The sequence below is a fragment of the Cetorhinus maximus genome, chromosome 18 (genome assembly GCF_964194155.1).
Source record: "Cetorhinus maximus chromosome 18, sCetMax3.hap1.1, whole genome shotgun sequence".
NCBI classification, from domain to species: Eukaryota; Metazoa; Chordata; class Chondrichthyes; order Lamniformes; family Cetorhinidae; genus Cetorhinus; species Cetorhinus maximus.
This window is the reverse complement of record NC_135896.1, coordinates 46363568-46384767: the sequence shown is the minus strand read 5'-3', so window position 1 is coordinate 46384767 and position 21200 is coordinate 46363568. Positions and strand designations below refer to the sequence as shown.

Genomic DNA, 21200 nt, shown 5'->3' with positions numbered 1-21200 from the left:
ATTGGAGGAATTTTTGGTTTCAAAAATTAAGGTTTTGTGCTGGAAATTCTTTCCAAGATCTAAACTAAAATAGATAAGTCTACCAGGTGATGAGGTGGAAAAAGTGTCATGTCATTATAACCAACTAGCCTTCTGCCAGATTCTTTTATTCCAGGAAAACTAATCATTTTAACCCTCTTCCTGGTTTAGGTTCAAGTCAAACAAAGGCAAAGATGTATGTCTAATTGAACTATAAAGTAACAGGATTTAAATTCCCCTGTTTTTGGGGTGCACTTCTATAGCAGCGCATAAATTAAATTGCTCAAATTGCTCAGGCTAGATCATTTAGATTGTTTGAACTCCACATTCAAATTGTTCCATTTGAAGTTGGCAAATGCCAGCTCTATGTTGCTATAGTATGGGTGCTTGTTTCTAGTGCAACACAAATTGCATTTATATAATGCCTTTAACAACAAAATAGCCCAAGGCACTTGACAGGCACATTATCAAACAAAACCTGACACCAGGCTACATAAGGAAATATTAGGGGAGATGAGCAAAAGCTTGGTCAAAAAGTCACCTGAAACACACACGGTGGGGCAGAATTTTGCCGTTGGCGAGCAGGGTGCGGGGCCCGCTCGCTGACACGAGATGACGTTGGGTGGAGCCCCTGACGTCATCCCGCGCTATTTAAATTTTCAGGAAGACGGGCCTGCAGCAAAATCAGCTGCGGGCCCGCCAACCTGTCAATGGTCAATTGAGGCCATTGACGGGATCACTTAAACAATTAAAGGACTTGCCCGTCCAACCTTAAGGTTGACGGGCAGGCCAGGAGCCCTGGCGGCAAATAGAGAAAACATGAAACCTCATCCACACGGATGAGGTTTCATGCAGGGTATTAAAATTTTAATAAAGTTGATCTGTAAATAATGAACATGTCCCATCTCATGTGACATTGTCACATGAGGGGGACATGTTGGTGAATTTCTTTTCTATTTTTAATATTTTTCAAAGTGAAAGTGATCTCCCTGAGGCTGCACTTAGCCTCAGGGAGATGTGCGCTCTTTTGTGCCCTTGTGTGAAAGAGTGCACTCTCGCTTTTAGGGAATCCTCCCTGCCGGACGTCACGCTGGACGGGCCTTAATTGGCCCGCCCACATAAAATAGCGGTGCGGCCCGCTTCACCGGCAGGGATCAGCTCCCCGCCCGCTGGAGATTCGGTCGGGCCCACCTGCCCGACAGGCAGAAAATTCTGCCCTTGGAGTGATTAAAGTTGGTGTACACCTGTAGCCAGAATTGGAAAAGTGCAGATATTTCTGAGGGTTCAAGGGCTGGAGGTGGCTCCTTCCCATTAAACCAATAATAATGCCATCTCTGTGTTGACATGACTTGATTTTCAGTTTTTGGCAATGGAAATTAGACCAATTTAGGAGGCACTGCAATGTTTCTTGGGCTTTGTGCTAGACTAGTATAATTGCTGTTATTGTAGGACTATTGTTTTAACCTTGGATGCTTAGCACTTTCTGATTGTGATATCAGAATTTTTACACAACAGCTGGGATTTTCCAGCCCTGTCGTGGGCGGGGCCCATCGCGGGCAAAGCGGCACCCCAGCCAGAAGTCCATTAACTTGCGGCAGGATTGGAAGATCGCAGCAGGCGGGTGCAGAAAATCCCGCCCAACGAGTTCATATGACTTTTGAAAGAATTAGTATCTCCTAATAGAATAGAGGAATAACAGAAGTGCTCATATACTGATATTGCAAATTCTGGGCCATTTATCTGGACAAAGACTACCTTTACGCTTGCCAGTAAAGAGCAGAGAACACCATTGTTTCTTTCCAATATTGGAAATTTTAACCAGAATTCTGGCATTATTTGTGATCAGAACTCTGTATCCATTTAAACAAATGTGCAAAGTTCTGCTTGTCAGACTAGACATAATGGCATGAACTCCTTGTTTGGAGAAACTAGATTTTAACCTAAAAATAGCATTCTTCTATGATAATAAAATGCATCCACTGTGCTACAAGTCCCCCACTAAAAGGCTAAGACTCTCAAATGCTAATCAGACAACTTGCAATGAAGGCAGTCACAGGAACTCCTGCTTTATTCAGGGTCCCCAAACAGCATTCGTCTAGTGGAGCACAGCAGCAGGTGTATCAGCATAAAAGCAAAGTACTGCAGATGTTGGAAATCTGAAATAAAATGCTAGAAACACTCAACGGGTCTGATGGCATCTGTGGAAAGAGTTGATGTTTTACACCTGTGACCTTTCTTCAGCACTGGTTCCATTCTTTACCCTCCACCACTACAATGACGAACCTCTATCAAAAATTCAGATTGACCAGTGGGAAACCCAGTAGGAACACTGGAATCACAGAGGCATTGCACTTCCTGGGAGCAAGTTGATCATATGCACAACAGAGGCCTGACTAATAAAATGAGGTTGACCAATAAGTCAAATATCATAATCCGTGAGGACTGATGCCCCTGGGTTAGGCAGGGCCCAATTCCCTAGGAAGTGACTTCATTAAAAATCTATTCCTAATTTTGTTGTATAGAACCTTTGATCAGGTTGGCAATGTTTGTGCTTTAACTCCCAACAAATGACGCAAACAATTTTTTTGAGAAAAAACTTATTAATAGAAAATATTCTAAAGCTTGGCATTATGGCTGGAGTTGTTGTGTGGGGGGGGCGGGGGGGGGTTGGTGGAGGCAGAGAAGGCCATCAGTAATCTAGTGAGACCACTCTGGTTGGGAGGACAGCAAAACAGAAAGCTTATATAATGCATGAAAGAGAGGTTTTGGAATAACATTGACATTAAGGCCCAAATTGTCTTCAAAGGACACTTTTCTCTTTAGATTTTCTGGGCAAAATCTTGTAATTATGTAGAGGATACTAGAAGCTGTTCTTAATAATTTTCTGCTCCTCTTGTCAGACCAACTTCTGCTGAAATGTATTTTTCTTGAGGGAGAGAGATGAAACTTTTAATGAAAAAATTAGTCATACATTATAAAACTAATTTACCATGTCTGATGCAGTCTTCAGATGCTTTCACAGCACAGGAGGAGGCCATTCAGCCCATGTCTGCACCAGCTGTCCACATAGCAATTTTTCTCGTGCCACTGCCCCACTTTCTCTCCATAGCCCTGAACATTCTTCCTTTTTCAGATAACAATCCAATTCTCTCTTGAACGCCTCGATTGAACCTACGTTCACCAAACTATCAGGCAGTGCATTCCAGATTCTAACCACCCACTGTGTGAAAAGGTTTTACCTCATGTCGCCATTGCTTCTTTTGTCATTTACCTTAAGTCTGTGCCCTCTTGTTCTCGATCCTTTCACCAATCAGAACAGTTTTCCCCCGTCGACCCTGTTCAGACTCCTCATGATTTTGAATACCTCTTTCAAATCTCCTCTCAACCTTCTCTTTAAGGAAAACAGCCCCAACTTCTCAATCTATCTATGTAAATGAAGTTCCTCATCCCTGGGATTCTTGTGATTCTAATGAAATGTTTTGCTAAATGACATTCAAATGTACATATTTAGTCCACCACTACAATAAGCCTATGCAATGATATCAAAAACGAAAGAACAATTATTTTGCTGTATTGGATTGGTATTTTTTCTGGTTACTTTGTTCACTTACCTGGTGCTTCCACTATTTTTGATGAAGATCCAATTTATCTGAAATGTACAGCACACATGCCAAATCCAACATGTATCCAAATTAGCCATGGTCATTTTTTAAACTTGGTGTTTTTTTTTTGTTGACTGTATGAGCTTTCAGTGTGCGCTTCCTCCAGCAAATGCTTTTAGTATGGCTTTGACACCTGAAGGATTTCACTAGTGCTAACAATGAAGCAAGCTCTCTAAAGGAGACATGATGAATCTGTAGTACAAAAATTAATTTACTGTACATAATTGTTCTTATCACTGGCTATGCTCTTGCATGTTGTTTTGCTCTGCCTGCTCACTCTGTGCTCTGCCTATTCACTCCGTGCTATGCCCTGCCTGTTCTGTGCTCTTCCTGCCCTTCTCATTTCCTGTTTTCCTCTTCTGTAGGCTCTGATGTTCTTTATATTGGCCCATCAAAAGGTAAGCTTTCAATTTATCACAGACTTTATGACTAAATATTATCGTTGTGCTATGCACAACAGTAGGTGCTTTGTTTTACTTTTGGTGCACAGATTTGCATAATGATTAGAATTATTGGTTCTGCAGTTAATGTACCTTGCTGAATGCTCTGTACTCTAACTGGCAATTAACAAAATACAATTATATTTATTTTAATCTCTCTCCTCCTCTTCAGGAAGTATTTATTCAAGCCCAGGATTGTATAGCAAAACAATGACACCAACATATGACTCAAGAGACGGTAGTCCACTTTCCCCAACCTCCGCTTGGTTTGGTGACAGTCCTCTGTCAGAAGGCAATCCTAGTGTTCTTGCAGTGAGCCAGCCAATCACCTCCCCAGATATTTTGGCACAGCTATTCAAACCCCAGTCTCTACTTGACAAGGCAAAAACTAACAAAGGGTAAGCTCTCATGTTTTCTTTCCCCTTTCTTTTAGTCCTTTTTTAAGTATAAAGTTACAGTTGTGCACATTTTAGTTCAACTTTTGTATGTTTTCTTTTAGTTGGCTAGATTCATCAAGGTCTCTGATGGAGCAAGACGTAAAAGACAATGAAGTTTTAATGCTCCGATTCAAATATTACAGTTTCTTTGATTTAAACCCAAAGGTATGAGTTTACAGAAATGCATACCATTTTGAAAGATATTTTTTCCTTCATGCAGGTTTTTAATTTTGTACTTCAAAAGATGTTTCATAAATATTTTACAGGGCAGTGATGTAGCATGGTGTATTTTTTCTGTGCATTGAAAAGCTCATTAAAACTAGCTTGTGTCAACTTATTTTGCACCAGTAAACAGAATAATATTAAGGATCTGCATAATTTTAAAAACGCTAAAAGTTGTCTGGCAGTATTGCATGTTTGATCACTTCTTTGTATCCAATTCTGTAAGAATATTCAAGTTATACTTTAACTATTCTGTCCAACACTTTAGCTACAAAACTTGTATCTAATTGCTTCATAAAATACTTAATGGTGATAATAGTGGACAGCAGCTACCATGTTCAGGACAGTGTAGTAGGCTCCAGGGATCTGCTTTCACTAAAGTATTTTGTTCAGTTTTTCTCAGCTCATTTCTTTTAGCACAACACTGGTTTATCTAAAGTACAAATCTTAGAAATTATGGGACAACATTTGATGTAATTAAAATCGATACTTTTGTGGTGGCGCAGCACACTGCAATGCGATGACTTTCATAATTCATGGTTGGAAGTGAAGTTAAACCAGTAACTAAGTATTTATCTTTAAAATGCACCAAGAAATTTTTTTTTAATCTGCAATAGCATTTTTTATTATATTTTATTCCTTGTACTGCCACACAAGAACACTTGCTTGCACAAAGTTGTGGCAATTCTAAATGTTTGTTTTACTTCAAAATTTCAGTATGATGCAGTGAGGATCAACCAGCTTTTTGAACAAGCTAAATGGTGTATTCTTCTGGAAGAAATTGAATGCACAGAGGAGGAAATGATGATGTTTGCAGCTTTGCAAGTAAGTAAATATAAACATGAAGTAAGAAAAAAATCCATGTACATGATATAATTTTAATAAAACTGCTGCCTCCGATTAATTGTCACATTAGAAAGTGACAGTACTAAGTTCTATCTAAACTCTGCATTTCGTCATCACGCTAGCTATAAACAACTTCAGAGCATTTGAGAAGGGCAGAGGCTGCACAGGAGTGGGCGCTGTGCCCAGAATGTCATTGGGCAATTCTGCATGTTCCATTAAAGCATTTATGAGCACAAACACACTGCAGAATGATGAGATCAGTTTTCTATTTTTAATGTATGCCTGAGCAAAACTGCTTTACATAATTCTCAAATAAGAAATTGATTTTAACTATTTAACTAGTGTGGCTTCTCGATTTTTGGTCTGAAGTATATACAGAAATAGGAATTCTAAGTAGAACATAATTTTCACACCATGCAAGCGGTGATATTCAATTATCTGATCACACTGTTTACATTTAATCTGCCTTCAGGTTCTAGGTCAGGCTGCTGCAGCCATACCTGTGATAACTGAAGTATAACTCTTCAATAGACTTCTGTAATTTCATTTTCATTACTGTATTTTCCACTAGCCTGAGAAGTTTAGTTATACCAAGAGATGTGCAGTGATGCTCCTGAGACCAATGCTATTGAATTGATTACTGCAATCTTCACCTCTTCCCTTGGTGACCACAGTCTTTCTTGAAGTTTTGGGCATGCAACTAGAGGAGGCCTGGACCTAGGTTATGTAGTCCCCACCATATAGCTATCAGAAATGTAGACCATGACTTTCCAGCATGATGGTACCATATTTGGAGTGGTCTCCAACTAATTTGTTGTTGGTCAGGTTTTCCACCAAAAGTGGGGACAGATGTTTCTTGCACCCAATGCCTTCCATACAGATGCTGCTGAGAGAGGCTGGAATGGCGAGCTGCCATCATCCAACATACAGAGCATTTGGTTGAGAGTATAGATATTTCATGGTACTGGATGTGTGGGGAGCCTTGATCCTGCCTGAACAACCACAGCCCTTGCAGTTGTGGTGCTGATGCTTACAGACCTCTCTGTTCATCACCTCTCAGTGCTGCAGAATCCTGGCAGTGGTGATGACAGATTTCTGGAGTGACACTTGGGAGGTTGAGGTGGGTGGATTTTATGGAGCCCGCAAGAGCAAGAAATGTGATGTGCAGAAATGAATTAGGTGGGAGCCAAAATTTTGATTTCCTGACGGCAGGTTCCCACTTGTAATACATTTGTATGCCATGAATACTACTTAGAACTTTTTTACTGATTCCGTCCTACCGTTAAGTTCATGTCAGCAGCACACAAGAATGTTGTCGCCCCGGTTCATGTTTGTTTAAAGGTGGCGTGCAACCTGCTTTTCCTGGTTGAACTCTGCAGCACAAGAGAGGGAAGCAGAGGAATGACAACTTGGATGGAGGCTTGGGATCGGCAAGGGTGAGTCAGTTGTGAGAGGGGGATTTATGGAGTGAGGCCTGGGGTTTGGAGTGGACAAGGGAGCCAAGGAAGGACAAAGGGTGGGGTCCAGGGCCTGGAGGAGTGGCAGAAGGAAGGGCCTGGCATCCTGGGTGTGGTGGGGACAATTAGTCAGAGTAAGAAATGAGGGGCCTAAAGGGGTGCTGTCAGTACTTCCACATGTGTCCATCTTGGGGTGCTGGCTGGCAAAGTCCTTTTGAATTCTGCTACAATATTTCACTAATGGGCAATGGGCAGAATCATCCCAGATTTGCACGAAGTGCAGTAACGGGTGGCAAAATGACGTTTTACCCACCAGCTGCAGTGGCGGCTGTTCACACCATATCATCCCAAATCTGCCGCATTAATTATGCATTCCTGGGAAACACTGTTTCCATGACGGACAGGTTCTCATTCGCCCACCACGCCATCTCGCTGCTTCATCACGCCGGACGCTATATTTAAAGTCCAGCCACGCAGACAACTCAGTGCTTCCAGCCCATGACTGCTGCACAGAAGACTGCTGCACAGAAGACTGCAGCCCCCCAGGTTCAACGATGCATCCTTCAAGCGCCTTTTGGATGCAGTGAAGGCTCACTGTGATGTTCTGTACTCCCGCTCTAGCCGCAGATAGGCAGCGACATCACTAACCTGGCATGGGAGGCGGTGGCAGCAGTGGTCAGTGCCAATGCCCTGCAAAAGAAGACAGCCACCCAGTACTGCTACAGGATGAATAATTTCATCCGCTCCGCCAAGGTAATTCATTCTTCTCATCACTCTCAACTCTCACACTCTCAAACCCATGACACATCCACAGGGACCTCACACCTCAAGGGACAACACCACTAACAATCTCTCATACCTTCACATCTCCATAAGGCTCATACCCTCTCAAGCTCACGTCCTCATCTTGTACATGGCTCCACTCACGACACACACATTCCACACAGTGCCATGTGTCCTGCTCACACTGTCTCCATCTGCTCACATCTGCAGGAAGAGGCCCCAGACCGGGGGTGAAGTGGCCCACATTGGGCCCTACACTCAACTTTGTGGAGTGTGTCATCGTGCTGACTGGTGAGGACATGGACAATGCCTACGGTGACCGATGAGGTCGGCGGTGAACATCTCGTAAAGATCCTGCACCACATCATCCCTCTCACAATGCAAATGTGAGTGTCCTGCTTTTGACTCTGTTGCCACGCACTAATTATCTCTACTTTGGTTCACAGGGAGCTCTGCCAAGTGACTGACACCCTCAGCCAGCCAGTCGCTTAGCTCCATCCACATCCTCACCTCCAGCCAAGGGGGACACCTCCATTGAAGAGCTAGAAATAAGAAACTTGGAAGACCTGTCACAATGCTTACCCACACCCTGCACCAGTGCAGAGATACACACCTCAGTGGAACCTAGATCTAGAGCAGGCTCAGGTTCACAATCTGATGGTCACCGCAGAGACACATGTCCGCAGCAGCAGGAGGCAGGTTCATGCAAGCTCCCCAGCACCCGGTGGACTGCATGGGGATCAGGCACCTGAGATGTCAGAGTCTGATGACGAGCCTCTCGATTTGGCCTTCCAACTCACCCTGGAGAGTCAGCAGAAGGTGTGGAAACGTCATGCAGAGCTGTTGGAAGCCCTCAGCAGAGTGGCACACAAGCCGGAGGAGTGCATCTGCCTGCTCTCAGATAAAGTGATGCCCACATGTGCATGTATAGAGGTCTCCATGGGGAGGATGGCAAACTCCATGGAGACCCTGGTCCAGAACGTGTAGTTGTGTGCAGACCTGCACTCCATCGCAGTAGCCATGGGTGAGTTCCTGCAGTGGTAATGCAAGAGGGAAACAGGGCACCTCGACATCCCTCCAGGTGCTCCTTCACCTCAGAGGCAAGCCGGGGCCCCCAGGCACCTGAAGGGAGGAGCAGCAGCAACTGGACACCCCTGGGTCATCCACTCAGGAATCTGAGGCTGTCCCCTCCCTCTGAGTCCCCTTTGCCTGTGAGCTCCTCAACCTTGTCCTCCGTCACCGCAGAGGGAGCAGTTGGCCAATGAGTGATTCTTGAGGGAGAAATGTGTGTGTGTGTGTGTGTGTGTGTCTGGCAGGGCCTTTCGGAGCCTCGTGTAAGCACACTCACACACACGCTGATCCTTCCCATATCATACTCACCTCAATGTCCTGAGCATTTTGAATGCCGCCTGCTGGGGTTCACTTTCAGGTGTCCATCTGAGCTGAACTGCATCTCTGCCCACCCAATGATCACACTCCCATGCAGCACCTGATCTTGCCCACCATGACTCTCATTTCACTTTCGATTTGGACAGCGTGGCCTGGATTTGGTTTTTCATGCGCTCCCCCATCTTTTCCCCTCCCCCAGCCACCCATTTATTTCCTCCTAGTCACAGTTGACCCCCTTGGCATCACCTTTCATCTCACTTCTGTGACCTGCCAGCCATAACCCTTTTTTTCCTTTGGGGTTGTCCAGGTGAACATGCGCATCCCCTGCCTGAAAATCCCTCCCCCTCCTTCCTACCTCCAGGGTCCATGTCTGCCTCCAAGTCCTCACCAACCACCCTTGCCATCCTTTCTACCGCTGCTGTTGAACCATCACCCTACTTGCTCACTCTGCCTTTGTCATTCTCACCATTCCCTCATACCATGCCCACCCTCAGTTCAGTTCCCCTGGAAGCAGACATGGGCTCATGTCACCTGGACATCATCCCATTCCCCTTCCCCACTTAGACCCTCCCCCTTCCTGACTCCCTTATACTTCTGAAACCCTTAGTCCTTATTTCCTCCAGTCTCACTTTTTCCTCCAGCCTTACTCATTACTGACTCCCTTAGACACCCTCACTTCTTCTTCCAGCTTTACTCCTTCCCAACTCCTTCCTCTGCCCTTACTGCTGCCTCTACCCTTACTCCCTCCCCTCACCTCACTCCTTCCACACACACACACACACACACACACCCCCCCCCCCCCCCTCCCCCCCAAAATCAAGACTCTCTTTTCTCTCTCCCCACTCCTTACTCTCCAAAGCCTCCTTCCCCTCGCCACTCCTTTCCCCACCCACCCACCCCCAAACTCCTTCCTTTACACCTAACCTCCCCGGTTGCCATCTTCTCCCCTGTCACCCCCTCCCAGTGTCAGCCCCCCCCCCGACACCACCACCTTCTCCCAGTCAATCCTAGACCTTCCTTTCCCACCCCATCTAATGTCATCCGTTGTGAGCATCAGTGGTGACTTTCCAACTGCCGTGAGCTACTTCACAGCAGAGCCATGTCCATGAGAACCTAACCATGGGTTGCCATGGACATTCCTCCAGGATCCCGTTGCTGTCGGGCTCCAGCATCTTCTGGCTCTCGGATGTCCGTGGTGTGAGCAAGGCCTTGGCTGTACGTCCCGACTTTTGCATGTCACAGTTGTCAAGTTGTGTTCTGCATGTTTTCCCACTGATGTGGGCAGACGATCCAATGGGGAATGATCGAGTCCGGCGAGCTGGCCTTTATAATATGCTGCTGTATTGCAGTGAGGTTCCTGACGTCCAATGGTGGGGAACATTCCCCACCATCGACAGGCTGAGCAGACGATTGCAAACTGTTTTCACGATGTCATGAAACCACTTTTTAGGCTTTCTCACCATATTGTCCGCTCTCGCCACCTACACCTGACGCGAGCGGGCACGGAAAACCCCGGCCAATCCCTTTTATATTGCATAGAAGTTAGGGATAGCTGAGCATGCGAGTTCAGCCATGTCCTACAGACTGGCAAGCACTACACATGACACGAGCAATCAATAAAGTTTGAACAAAAAAACACAGCATTGTTTCTTCCACAGTAAAGGAAGTGTCCCTAACTCCCCTGTAACCATCAATATGTGCCAACAGTGGAACTTGGCAGGACATTTAGGTCTCTGACAGTCTCAACAAATAATGATGATGTACACATGAATAAAGTGAAACTAGTATAATGCAAAATATTTGCAAGTGAAATTTACATTTGAAAAACATCCATGCCACCATGTGACCTCAGTAGGTCTTCTGTTAACAGCAATGGAGTAGGGCAGGCAAGCTTTGGCCATGATGCAGAGCCTCCCTGTTTGACCAGGAGGCTCTTTTATAGCCTGCCCGTAGCTGCTGCATTTTCAGCTGACAGCAGGTTTCACCACTGAAAAGCTCCCCCCACCGTGTGATCACACGTGTCTCCCATGCACGCCACCAGCACTTCAAATTTCAATTGTAATCACATGGGAACCAGCAAAAAGCAAGAGAGCGGAAGTGGTGCTCACTTCCTGTTCCACTGTCGCGAACGGCGCGCCACGTTTAAAATCCCACCCTTGGTGTGTAATTAGTTAGTTGTATTGTGTGAGAAACAAACCTAAAGAACAGATATCAGTTTGCAAAATAGCAGTTGCTGATTTTTTTTTGAAACTGAAGTCTAGGCACCAAAGGCAATAAAAGCTTCTGGTTTCTTGATGTAAGTACCTTTGACTTTGCTATCCTCCTTTCTCCTCTACCCTCCCCTTTTCTTCCTCCTTCAGTCTACACAAAAAGCTCAAGGAGGAGGGAGTAACGCCACTTTTGCTGACAGGGCGAACATGATTTGTTTCACCACCTTTATTCTGGCAGCTGCTACCTCCGGAAGGCCAGAGCTTCACCACTGCTTTACATTTAGAAAACCATTGAAACTCGGAAGACTTAGTGGGCTAAATGAAAAAGATGATCCGTTAAGATTGAGATCATAATTATAACCTAGTCCCAGTGATTTTGTTTTGCTTTAAATGCTGTTCAACCAAGGATGTGCTCCTGGTTCAGTAAGTGCTCGTGTTGCTGTTTGTTAGTTGTATTGGGCAGGTGCAGCAGCTGGCGACAGTGTATTCATGGGGAAATATATGAAAATTTCCTGAAAACATAGCTGTTAATTTCACCACTAACCTTGCTCTGAATGGGACTTGTATGATTCTTATTGTGCCATGCATTTAATCTGTTCTTTTATTGCCCTTTATTTCAGCACACATGATGTGTGAATTTCATATTTTGAGATTTATTAGTACATGGTTCAGCTATGTTCCTGTACATTGTTTTTGCTGAAAGGCATAGCTTACATTTGCAACATCAGCATTTTATCTATCATCTTGCATTTTAGAGAACAGTAGCATATCAACCATAGTCTTAATTTATCTGTTATCATGTTGATGCCCATATGTGTCAACAAAAGTTATCTGCCGATCTGACTGGCAGCAAGGTACAGTGACATCAGTCAGCACACTTTACAGGCAAGTTGATTTTTAATGTTAGAGCATCCCTTTTGCCCTGATGTTAGAAATAATCAATACAAAATTTTCAAAGTTCCTTGGAGTTCTGACAGTCTACCTGGGCACTATAAAAATGCAGTTTTGAACCCGATTATAGTTGTAACTTGCTCCGGAAAATGTTCTTATCACTGCATTTAGGTGTCAATTAGTATGTGCATCAGCAAAAAGTGATGGTATATCTATAACCACGTAATTTCAGCTTGTATTCCATATCAAGATATGTTTGATAAAATGCAAGAAAAATTGCTGCGCCCTGTGGGTTCCAGGTTTGAAATGAGTAGCTGGACGTACCCATTGTCAAATTGTATTTCCATTTGGCAGAAGACAACTTTTAAATAGAATAGCGAATAAAAGCACACAAATTTGTGGCCAGTGTTGAGTGAGCTAGAATACCAGATTTCCATTGTGCAGATCATTGAGGGGAGATAAAAACAAAAAGCTAAAAGCTACTGCGGATGCTGGAAATCCAAAACAAAAACAGAATTACCTGGAAAAACTCAGCAGGTCTGGCAGCATCGGCGGAGAAGAAATCAGTTAACGTTTCGAGCCTTCATGGCCCTTCGGCAGAACCCGAAGGGCCATGAAGGCTCGAAACGTTAACTGATTTCTTCTCCGCCGATGCTGCCAGACCTGCTGAGTTTTTCCAGGTAATTCTGTTTTTGTTCATTGAGGGGAGAGTCTGGCTGGGGGTGGGTGGAGCAGCGTGGTGGTTAAGTTTTGCTAGGTCCTGTAATTCTAGCTGATGAAGAACATCGGAAATCTTGGGTTCACTTTTTTCTTAGTTCATTCATATGCATGCACACACCACACACCCCCCGCTCCCCCCCGAGGCTTTGTTTTCCTGCAATGTTTCTGTAAAGCATGATTGTAGTGAGAAAGAGAGGTTAAAAGAAACTTTTAAACTTTAGTGAGATACAGTTCTGTTCTCCCTTTTCCTGATGTAGATCTACCTGTACCAGACAACCCATGACCTAGAAGGCAGTTGCTTTTGTGTATTGTTCTGCCCTCTTATTTTGATACTGGCAGTTAAATGAGAGTGCAACTCAAGTGAGTGTATAGCCTTCCTCCTGCACTCTTGGTGGGGTGGGAAATATATAGTCATTGCTTGGTAACTCTGCAACATTGCTGCACAGATCAAATCGGAAACTCTTTGGACAGCTCAGAACTAGCTCAAACACTCTTAAAGCTTGGTTGTTTGTTTTCTACCCAAGCTATGCCAAGTTCCACACCAAGGTTGTGGTATTTCCTGTGGACAAGTAGGGTTTGTTGCTGGGAGTAGTTAATCGGGAAAGGTGATTTTTTTTTTCTCTCTTTTTTCCCCCTGGTTGGTGTGTACTGCCTCGTTGGCCAGCTGCAGCAGATCTTGGTGGAAGTTTAGGAACAGATTAACTGTTTTCAGCAGTAGAAATATCAGACAGCAATAGCTTAAGAAAATCACTTGAAATAAATAATTTGTGATGTGGAGGTTCAGTGTTCTGAGCTTGTGCCCCACCATTGTCATGTTGGTGCTCCAGTACATTCTGCTAATTCTAAGCTGTGTAGATACTACAGGAACTCGAGTATTCTGTTTTTTTGGGAAGTGTAAGAGGGCAATTAATTTTCCCTTTTCTATCAAACCGTAAAGGACAAGGTTTGTTTTTTTTAAGATTTTAAATGTGCATACATTGAGCCATTGAAAATAAATAAAGTGGTTTCTAAATTATTCAGCATATTTAAATTGATATTGTCTGTGTATGAAGTTTTTTGAATAATGAACTGGTCTGTCAAGAGAGTACAGATTTTAAAAATGTTCTACAATGCAGGTTTTTATTTTCCAATGCATGTGTGCATACTTTAAACCAGTGGCGTCCTAATAATGATAACGTCCATAACGTATATTGGTAGAAAAATAGTGGGATTGGAAATGACCAGCCATTTAACCCCATGCATTTGGCTCTTTGAAATTAGTCCCAGACCCATGCTCCTTCCCCATAGTCCAAGAGATATTTCCTTTTCAAGTCGTACCCAATTGCCTTTTTGAAAGTTATTATTGAATCTCTCAGGTAGTACGTTCCCAGTCATCACACTTTGCATAGAACGTTTTGTCATTACCTTTAAATCTATGTCCTTGTTTACCAATCATCCTGCAAGTGGAAGTAGTTCAGTCTCACTTATTTAATCCCAGCTTCAGTCTTTCCAGTAAATCTCCTCTGCACCATTTCCAAAGCCTTTACATCTTTCCTAAAAGTGTGGTGCCCAGAATTGGACCTAACCAGTATTTCATAAAGGTTTAGCATAATTTAATTGCTTTTGAACTCTCTGCCTCTTTGTTTATAAAGCCAGAGCTATGACACAATATCATGATTCTAAAAACGATAAAGCAAGGCTGAGAGCCTGTTATCAGACTAGTTTGAGGGGAAAGGACTGAGCCACACAAGATGTGTATGGACTTTTTTCTCTCCAAGCCACTTGTATAGATTAGAAGTAAGGAACTGAATTAATGCAAGGAGAGTTGGAACGGAACCTGGAACATTTATTTCAGCTGCTGCAACACTTTTTTTAAACTTGTAGCAGTGCAGGAATTCCTTGACCCCATCTGAACAAGTGCTCAATAGAAGCCATTAAATAACACTCTGCACTTGCCCACATCTAGATGTGGTTATTTTCAGTGACTGCACAATGTAGCAAAACATACATATTTTTAAAGGAGATAATAAATACAGCATTACAGAACTAGGAGGATGGAATGCTAGCCTACAGATGTTATGCTAACAAATTTGTAATATACTGGTCACTTTGCAGCTGAGAATGCTGTATTTAGTTTTGGTCACCACAGAAAAAAGATTAAAATTCCTTTGATTTTAGGAAGTATAGAAATTGTACAGATCAGAAACAGCAACAATCCCAAATATGAAGGTGTGCCATTGAGAAGGATTAGATGGATTCTCAGATGATTACTTCAAAGCAGCACCTTTTGAGCAGATACAGAAATTTGTGAAAATTAAGTTTAGAAGAATTTTTTTCCAAACTATATTGGTGATGATGGAACCATCAATCAAGATAATTGTGGGTTATTTTAAAATATTATTAAACGTTGTGTTGGGAGAATTTATGTACTGGAGAAATGAACGGTGTTTGGATAGCTTTTCCACCTCCCTAACTTTCCATGCATTCTACAGCATGAGTGATCATTAAAATATATGATTGATTCTCTTATTCAGTTTGTTCAGCTAATTGTGGTTAAGCATAAGCTTTAAAACCTTTTGTCAACTTTGTGTATGACGCATGTGGAAACAGAGGACCTAGTTTGTCTTCAAATCAATCTACTCCGAAATCTACACCAGTATAATTTCTGTTCACCCAATTAAGAAAGTGCAAACCACTTATCAGAACCAGAGTGCTTGGGAAAGGGTTGGCAGAATTAAGGTTTGATCAGGTAGTTACTGATCTGCCAAGTGAGTTTTTAACACCATGCTAGGTCCCATTACAGATCATGAATTCTCTCCTCCATCCCCACCTCCTTTCCGATCCCTTTTTTTTCTAACAATTATATATATATATTTTTCTTTTCCCACCTATTTCAATTTTTTATTTTTAAATTTATCTCCACCTTTTAGCCTATTTTGATCCCTTCCCTTCCCACCCCACCCCCACTAGGGCCATCTGTCACTTGCTCATCCTGCTTTCTACCCTTAATGTCACCATTAGCACATCCTTTGGCTAATAACACCACCGTCAACACCCCTTTGTCCTTTTGTCTATGACATCTTTGGCAATCTCTCCTTGCCTCCACCTATCACTGGCCCTCTATCCAGCTCCACTTGTCCTGCCCCCCTTAAACAGCTTATATTTCACCTCATTTCAATTTCTCTTCAGTTCTGGTGAAGAGCCATACCGTCTCGAAAGGTTAACTCTGTCTTCCTCTCCACAGATGCTGTCAGACCTGCTGAGTTTTTCCGCTATTTTTGTTTTGTTTCAGATTTCTAGCATCTGCAGTATTTTGCTTTTACACATTTTCTTGTATATTTGCTGGACATTTTTGTCATATTTTCCTGTGCAGTTCATTGATTTACATCAATAATATATGGCAAATTGTCGAACATAATGTGCATTCTTCCTCTGGGACAATGGAGTTTTGGAAGAATGTACCATCAGAAACAAAGCATCCAATCCAACTTCTGAATCTACTGAATTACTTGCCCATGTGACTTTGTGGGCAGTACAGTGCAGCAGGGAAGGCTAATGTTGTTTCATAGACTTAAAAAGCATGGTGGTCAAGATGTAGAGTGATTTTCAGCTTAATGAAGGTAAAGAAATAGTCACAATCATAACCTCTAAATGTTCCAAAGTGCTTCACAAACAATATATTACACTAGTAGAACAGTCACTTCAATGTGTAAACTTCTACAAAAAGAATGGATGACCAGTTAAATCTGTTTTTGGTCTTATTGATTGATAATGGGGTGTTAGCCAAAACAATGGGAGAACTCTGCTCCTCTTTGAATAGTATTGTGGGATTTTTAATGTGCATCTGAACAGGCAGATGGATTCTCAGTTTCACATCTCATCCAAAAGAAAGCATTTACAAACATGGAACATTCTTTTGTTATACACTTGGATGAAGTTCCCTGCAAAGGGGAAAGAAGGTGTTTGAACCTGAGCAATCCCTGACACTGGATTAGATCTAGTCTGCTATTCGTGACCTGCATTGTTTAAAACTAAATGTTCTTTTCACATTTTGATCTTGATCCTTAATTGCCTTCTGTCATGAAAGGACTTTTTAAAAAAACTGAATATACTACCTCACTATGATTCCCAGGGAATGATAAGTATATTGACTTTGCAAGAAATGCAGCCGATTTAATACCATTGATGGCACTAAAGAAATTTTATGACAATGTTGATATTTGGACACTTAGCACAATTTACTGATGCCAGTTTACTTTCTATGTTGTTATGATCCCAGCTAATGTTACTAATGGACAAGCCAGATCCCAGGGTGGAACCTGGCTTGAGAGATCTTAACTTTTTTTTTTGTTTAGAAACGTAAAGGGCAGCTACTGAAGAGTCACAGGAGTCAGCTGATGAGCTTTTAACAAAAGAATAAAACATTTATTAAAAAGAAAAGATCAAATATACTACAATACTGCTTCACCCACAATGATACCTTTACAGATGTATACAAATTTGTAAGGATAACACAAGTTACAAAAGCTTTCTTATACTCTAATGTTCACAATAAGTACAAAGTCCTTGTAAACCAATAGGTGACCTGTGGCCAGACGCACCACACTCTGAAACCAAGTGACCGATGCCACCCCAAACAGATGCTATGTATCTCTCATCAACTCCCCCCAGCCACTTGTCATACCGTGATCCAACCAGTCTCACTGAACTCCTCTTTCACACGAGGGTTTTCAATCTCTACTCTCGAAAAACCCGCTTTAGAATCTTTTCCCAAACGACGTTTTCTCTCAAACGCCTTCCACAAGGGTCCACCTCCAGGGTTTTGAACTCTCCTCCTGGTGTTCCTCTCCCCTGAATCACCACGTGGAGCCTAGCTTTCTTCCGTGCACTCTGTCTCTCTGACTCAGCTGTGCCAACAGAATACCACTGCTTCACATGCCCATAGTAAAGAGTTACAGACCTTTGGCTGTCTCCTTGGATCTTCTGGCTTCTCACAAGCCTATTTTGCTTTAAGTCTGCATCCTGCAGCTTTTCCCCTTTAAGCTTGGAGCCTTCGTCTGTGCTCCATGCTTTCACTTCCACTGAACAGGATCTTGTTCCAAATTCCTGTCCTTGTCCTTTTACTTAAATTAGAGGGCTTCTTGGCCTTTCTCTTTTTCCCTTTAGGACCTGCCCCTTGCAGTTATCTCCCAGTAGACTGCTGACAACTTAGCATCTCCCTTGAGAGCCAGAACTCGCTTGACATTCACTGTACTTTAACTTAAGAGCAGCTTATCTACGATTCTTAGGGTTGTTTTCCTCAGCAGTCTACTAGTATGTCAGCTAGAGAGAGTCTTAAACTGCTCCCTTCGCCTTAGCATAATGACTAACTAAGCTAAAAACTGCTGTTCTGCTTTTCCCTGTCTCTGTGTGGGCCTCCTGTTGCTAGGTAACAGTACAGTTTTTTTTCTACCTTGTGTTTAACTCCCCTTCAAGAGTCATAAGACCTCATTAAAATGCAGGTATCTTTTAAAGTGAAACTAAAACTCATGTTAACACACAAATCCAAATATAAAATTAACCTTAAAGTTATACCTCATTCGTAACACACATACAAATATAGCTTAAAACACTCTCTAGTTCCTAACAATGTCCAATGACTCTGTGAATTTGAGGATTTCTAAAAGCTTTTTGCTGTCCCTGTTGCTATTTTTTGCCATCTGCAGTTGTCGTCCCAGTTTAATTCATGTTCAGGATGTTAGTAGTGTAAACATCTACACTTCCGAGCCTTTGTGAGTGCACATCTCATCCATTTTAGTGTGGCTGTACTTCCGAGAAAAAATGTGATCCCAGATTACAGTCTGCCTCTTGTCTCTTGTCAGTAACAATGGTATTTCCCAGCTGTGGACTCGGATACACCATAGCATAGCTAGTATCTTCCCCCACTCCCCCTCAAATTCCTTTTTCAGTCCAATGTCAAAGAGCTTTGCGTGCTTTAATTATTAACAGATGTTGAAATAATTGCAGAGCGCTGGCTGCAGCCATTATTTAAGGATTTTATAACCCAAAACTGAAATTCATATAAAACCTTTTGATTTGTAAGCCTATTTCTTACTTCTAAAGATTGTGGCCTGGATTTTCAGTATCATGGAGACTCTGCAGATCTTTAAAAATGGAGGACAGGACCCGAATTGAGAAATCCCACCCCCATTTCTATTTCTGACGGATCCCATTTTCGCCAGTAGGGGAAAGGGGACAGAGTGTGACTTGCATGCAGGAAACCCTGACCCCATTTTCTCTGTAGCTAGGGCCTTGACCCACAGTATGGGAATTAAGAACTTTTGAGTGGTCATAAAAGTTTATCAAGGGCAGATAAGATCTGTAGAACTGTCAAGTTATTTAAAGTCCGGATCCCTTTTTAAAAACATTTTTAACTGTGTCAGTGAGAGTTGAAGAAAATCTGGTCCAGCAGTTACAGCAACCATTTGTTGAATTACCCCGAGGGCTATCATTATGCCAACTCCATGTGGGAGGAAGTCCCAGAGAACAGAAGCGGGCCTTTTTAAGCAGCACGCCGTGGCACTTGGCAGCCACCTCCAATCTGCATTCTGGATCCAGGGGCTCAACTCCATCCCTCACCTCCCATCCCACACCTCCCACCCCAAGAGCAAAAATCATGCCATTCGGGACACTTTTATTTTCCCCTGAGGAAGGTGTGCCAAGCGAGGAGATTTCCCGATTCACACTAGTCAACTCCAGAGAGAAAATCTGGGCCTGTATTTAGTAGTACCTTTGTCAGTTTCTGCTAATGTTCATTTTGACTGTGTAAATGTGCAATGTTCAATGGCATTCGAATAACAAACCTTTTGGCCTGATCTATTTTTGGTTGTTATGGCCTGATACAAGGAAGTATGTTAATATATTTCATTGCCATACTTTTCATATGATTCCATAGCGACTGTTCAAGATTTAAGCCCCAAAGATCTGCTGGCATAAGCCTGCTGGGAGTGCAGTGACTGTGTCAGATACCTGGATAGGCCAGACCCTGGTCTCAGCTGCTAGTTTCCATCAGGGCCTTATTAGAATGGAACGTCTGTCTGCCCTAAATCTGGGCTCTGACATCAAAGGAGATGGACAAATGAGCATGAAGGCCCAGGCTGAAAGAGTGTATGTTTTACTGGGGACAAGGACTCGCATGTTGAGGCAAGTTTGTGATCGAGCTGATTGGCAGCTACAGAAATATCTTGGTGAATGGAGGCACAATGACTAGACAGCTGGGAATTTGAATGTGATATCATGTGGAGAGTTTTTTCAGGGGTGGCGCAGAAGGAAATATTGGAGTACACAAATGTATTAATTCCAAATTGGTCAAGCTACTTTTGTAGCACAGAGTTATAAACAAATTGGTTATCAATCTAATCCTGCTAGATCTCCAGGAAGTTCCAGTGTAAAGTTCAAATTCAAGACTTAGAACAGTATTATAATGTTAAACTTTGCCTTGTATGTGTTTCATGGGATTCTCAGTGGAATTCTGAATGTTTGACTTAAATGAGCAAGGAATGATTAATGTTTTAAATAATCTGCCAGGTAAACTCATGGAATAAGATGTTGCGCGATTATAAAATGCAATCTATTTGCTGCAAGCTCCCAGTGAGTTTGTTCTTGGGGATTAGGCTTGATGGACTGAATGGTCATTTCATATGTTTTTATTACTTTGTACAGTAGTATATAGTACCCAAGTGAGGAATATTATTCATGGTGAAAGCATCACTGAGTAGGCATCTTGAGAGTTTATACAGTCATACAGGCATTACAGCACAGAAGGCTATTCAGCTGATCAAGTCAATTCCAACTCCCTGTGGAGCAATCCAGTCAGCCCCGTTCCTCCACTCTATCCCCGTGGCCCTGCAAGTTTATTTCCCTCAAGTGCTTATCCAATTTCCTTTTAAAACCATTGATCATCTCTCTGCTTCCACCACCCTTGTAGGCAGCATGTTCCAGATCTATACCATTCGCTGTGTTTTAGCTTCTCATATTCCCCACCACCACCACCCTTCCCCTCTCCAATGTGTGACTTGCCCAAAACCTTAACTCTAACCCTTGAACCATCAGCTAGTGGGAACAACTGCTCTTTGTCTACCTAATTTAAATGTGTTGCAATCTTGTT

At 42.8% G+C, this 21200-nt stretch overlaps 1 protein-coding gene across 4 annotated transcripts in view; it reads left to right on the top strand.

Moving 5' to 3' along the window:
* Positions 1 to 21200, top strand: part of fermt2 (FERM domain containing kindlin 2) — a 131948-nt gene that overhangs the window by 74946 nt on the left and 35802 nt on the right. For 2 of the 4 annotated variants that reach the window (XM_078562612.1, XM_078562611.1), the window contains exons 5-8: positions 4046 to 4078; positions 4293 to 4518; positions 4620 to 4722; positions 5497 to 5604. In XM_078562612.1, coding sequence (XP_078418738.1) covers positions 4046 to 4078; positions 4293 to 4518; positions 4620 to 4722; positions 5497 to 5604 — 470 coding nt within the window. The remainder of the gene's footprint in view (positions 1 to 4045; positions 4079 to 4292; positions 4519 to 4619; positions 4723 to 5496; positions 5605 to 21200) is intronic. The other 2 variants (XM_078562614.1, XM_078562613.1) reach the window with 1 other exon arrangement.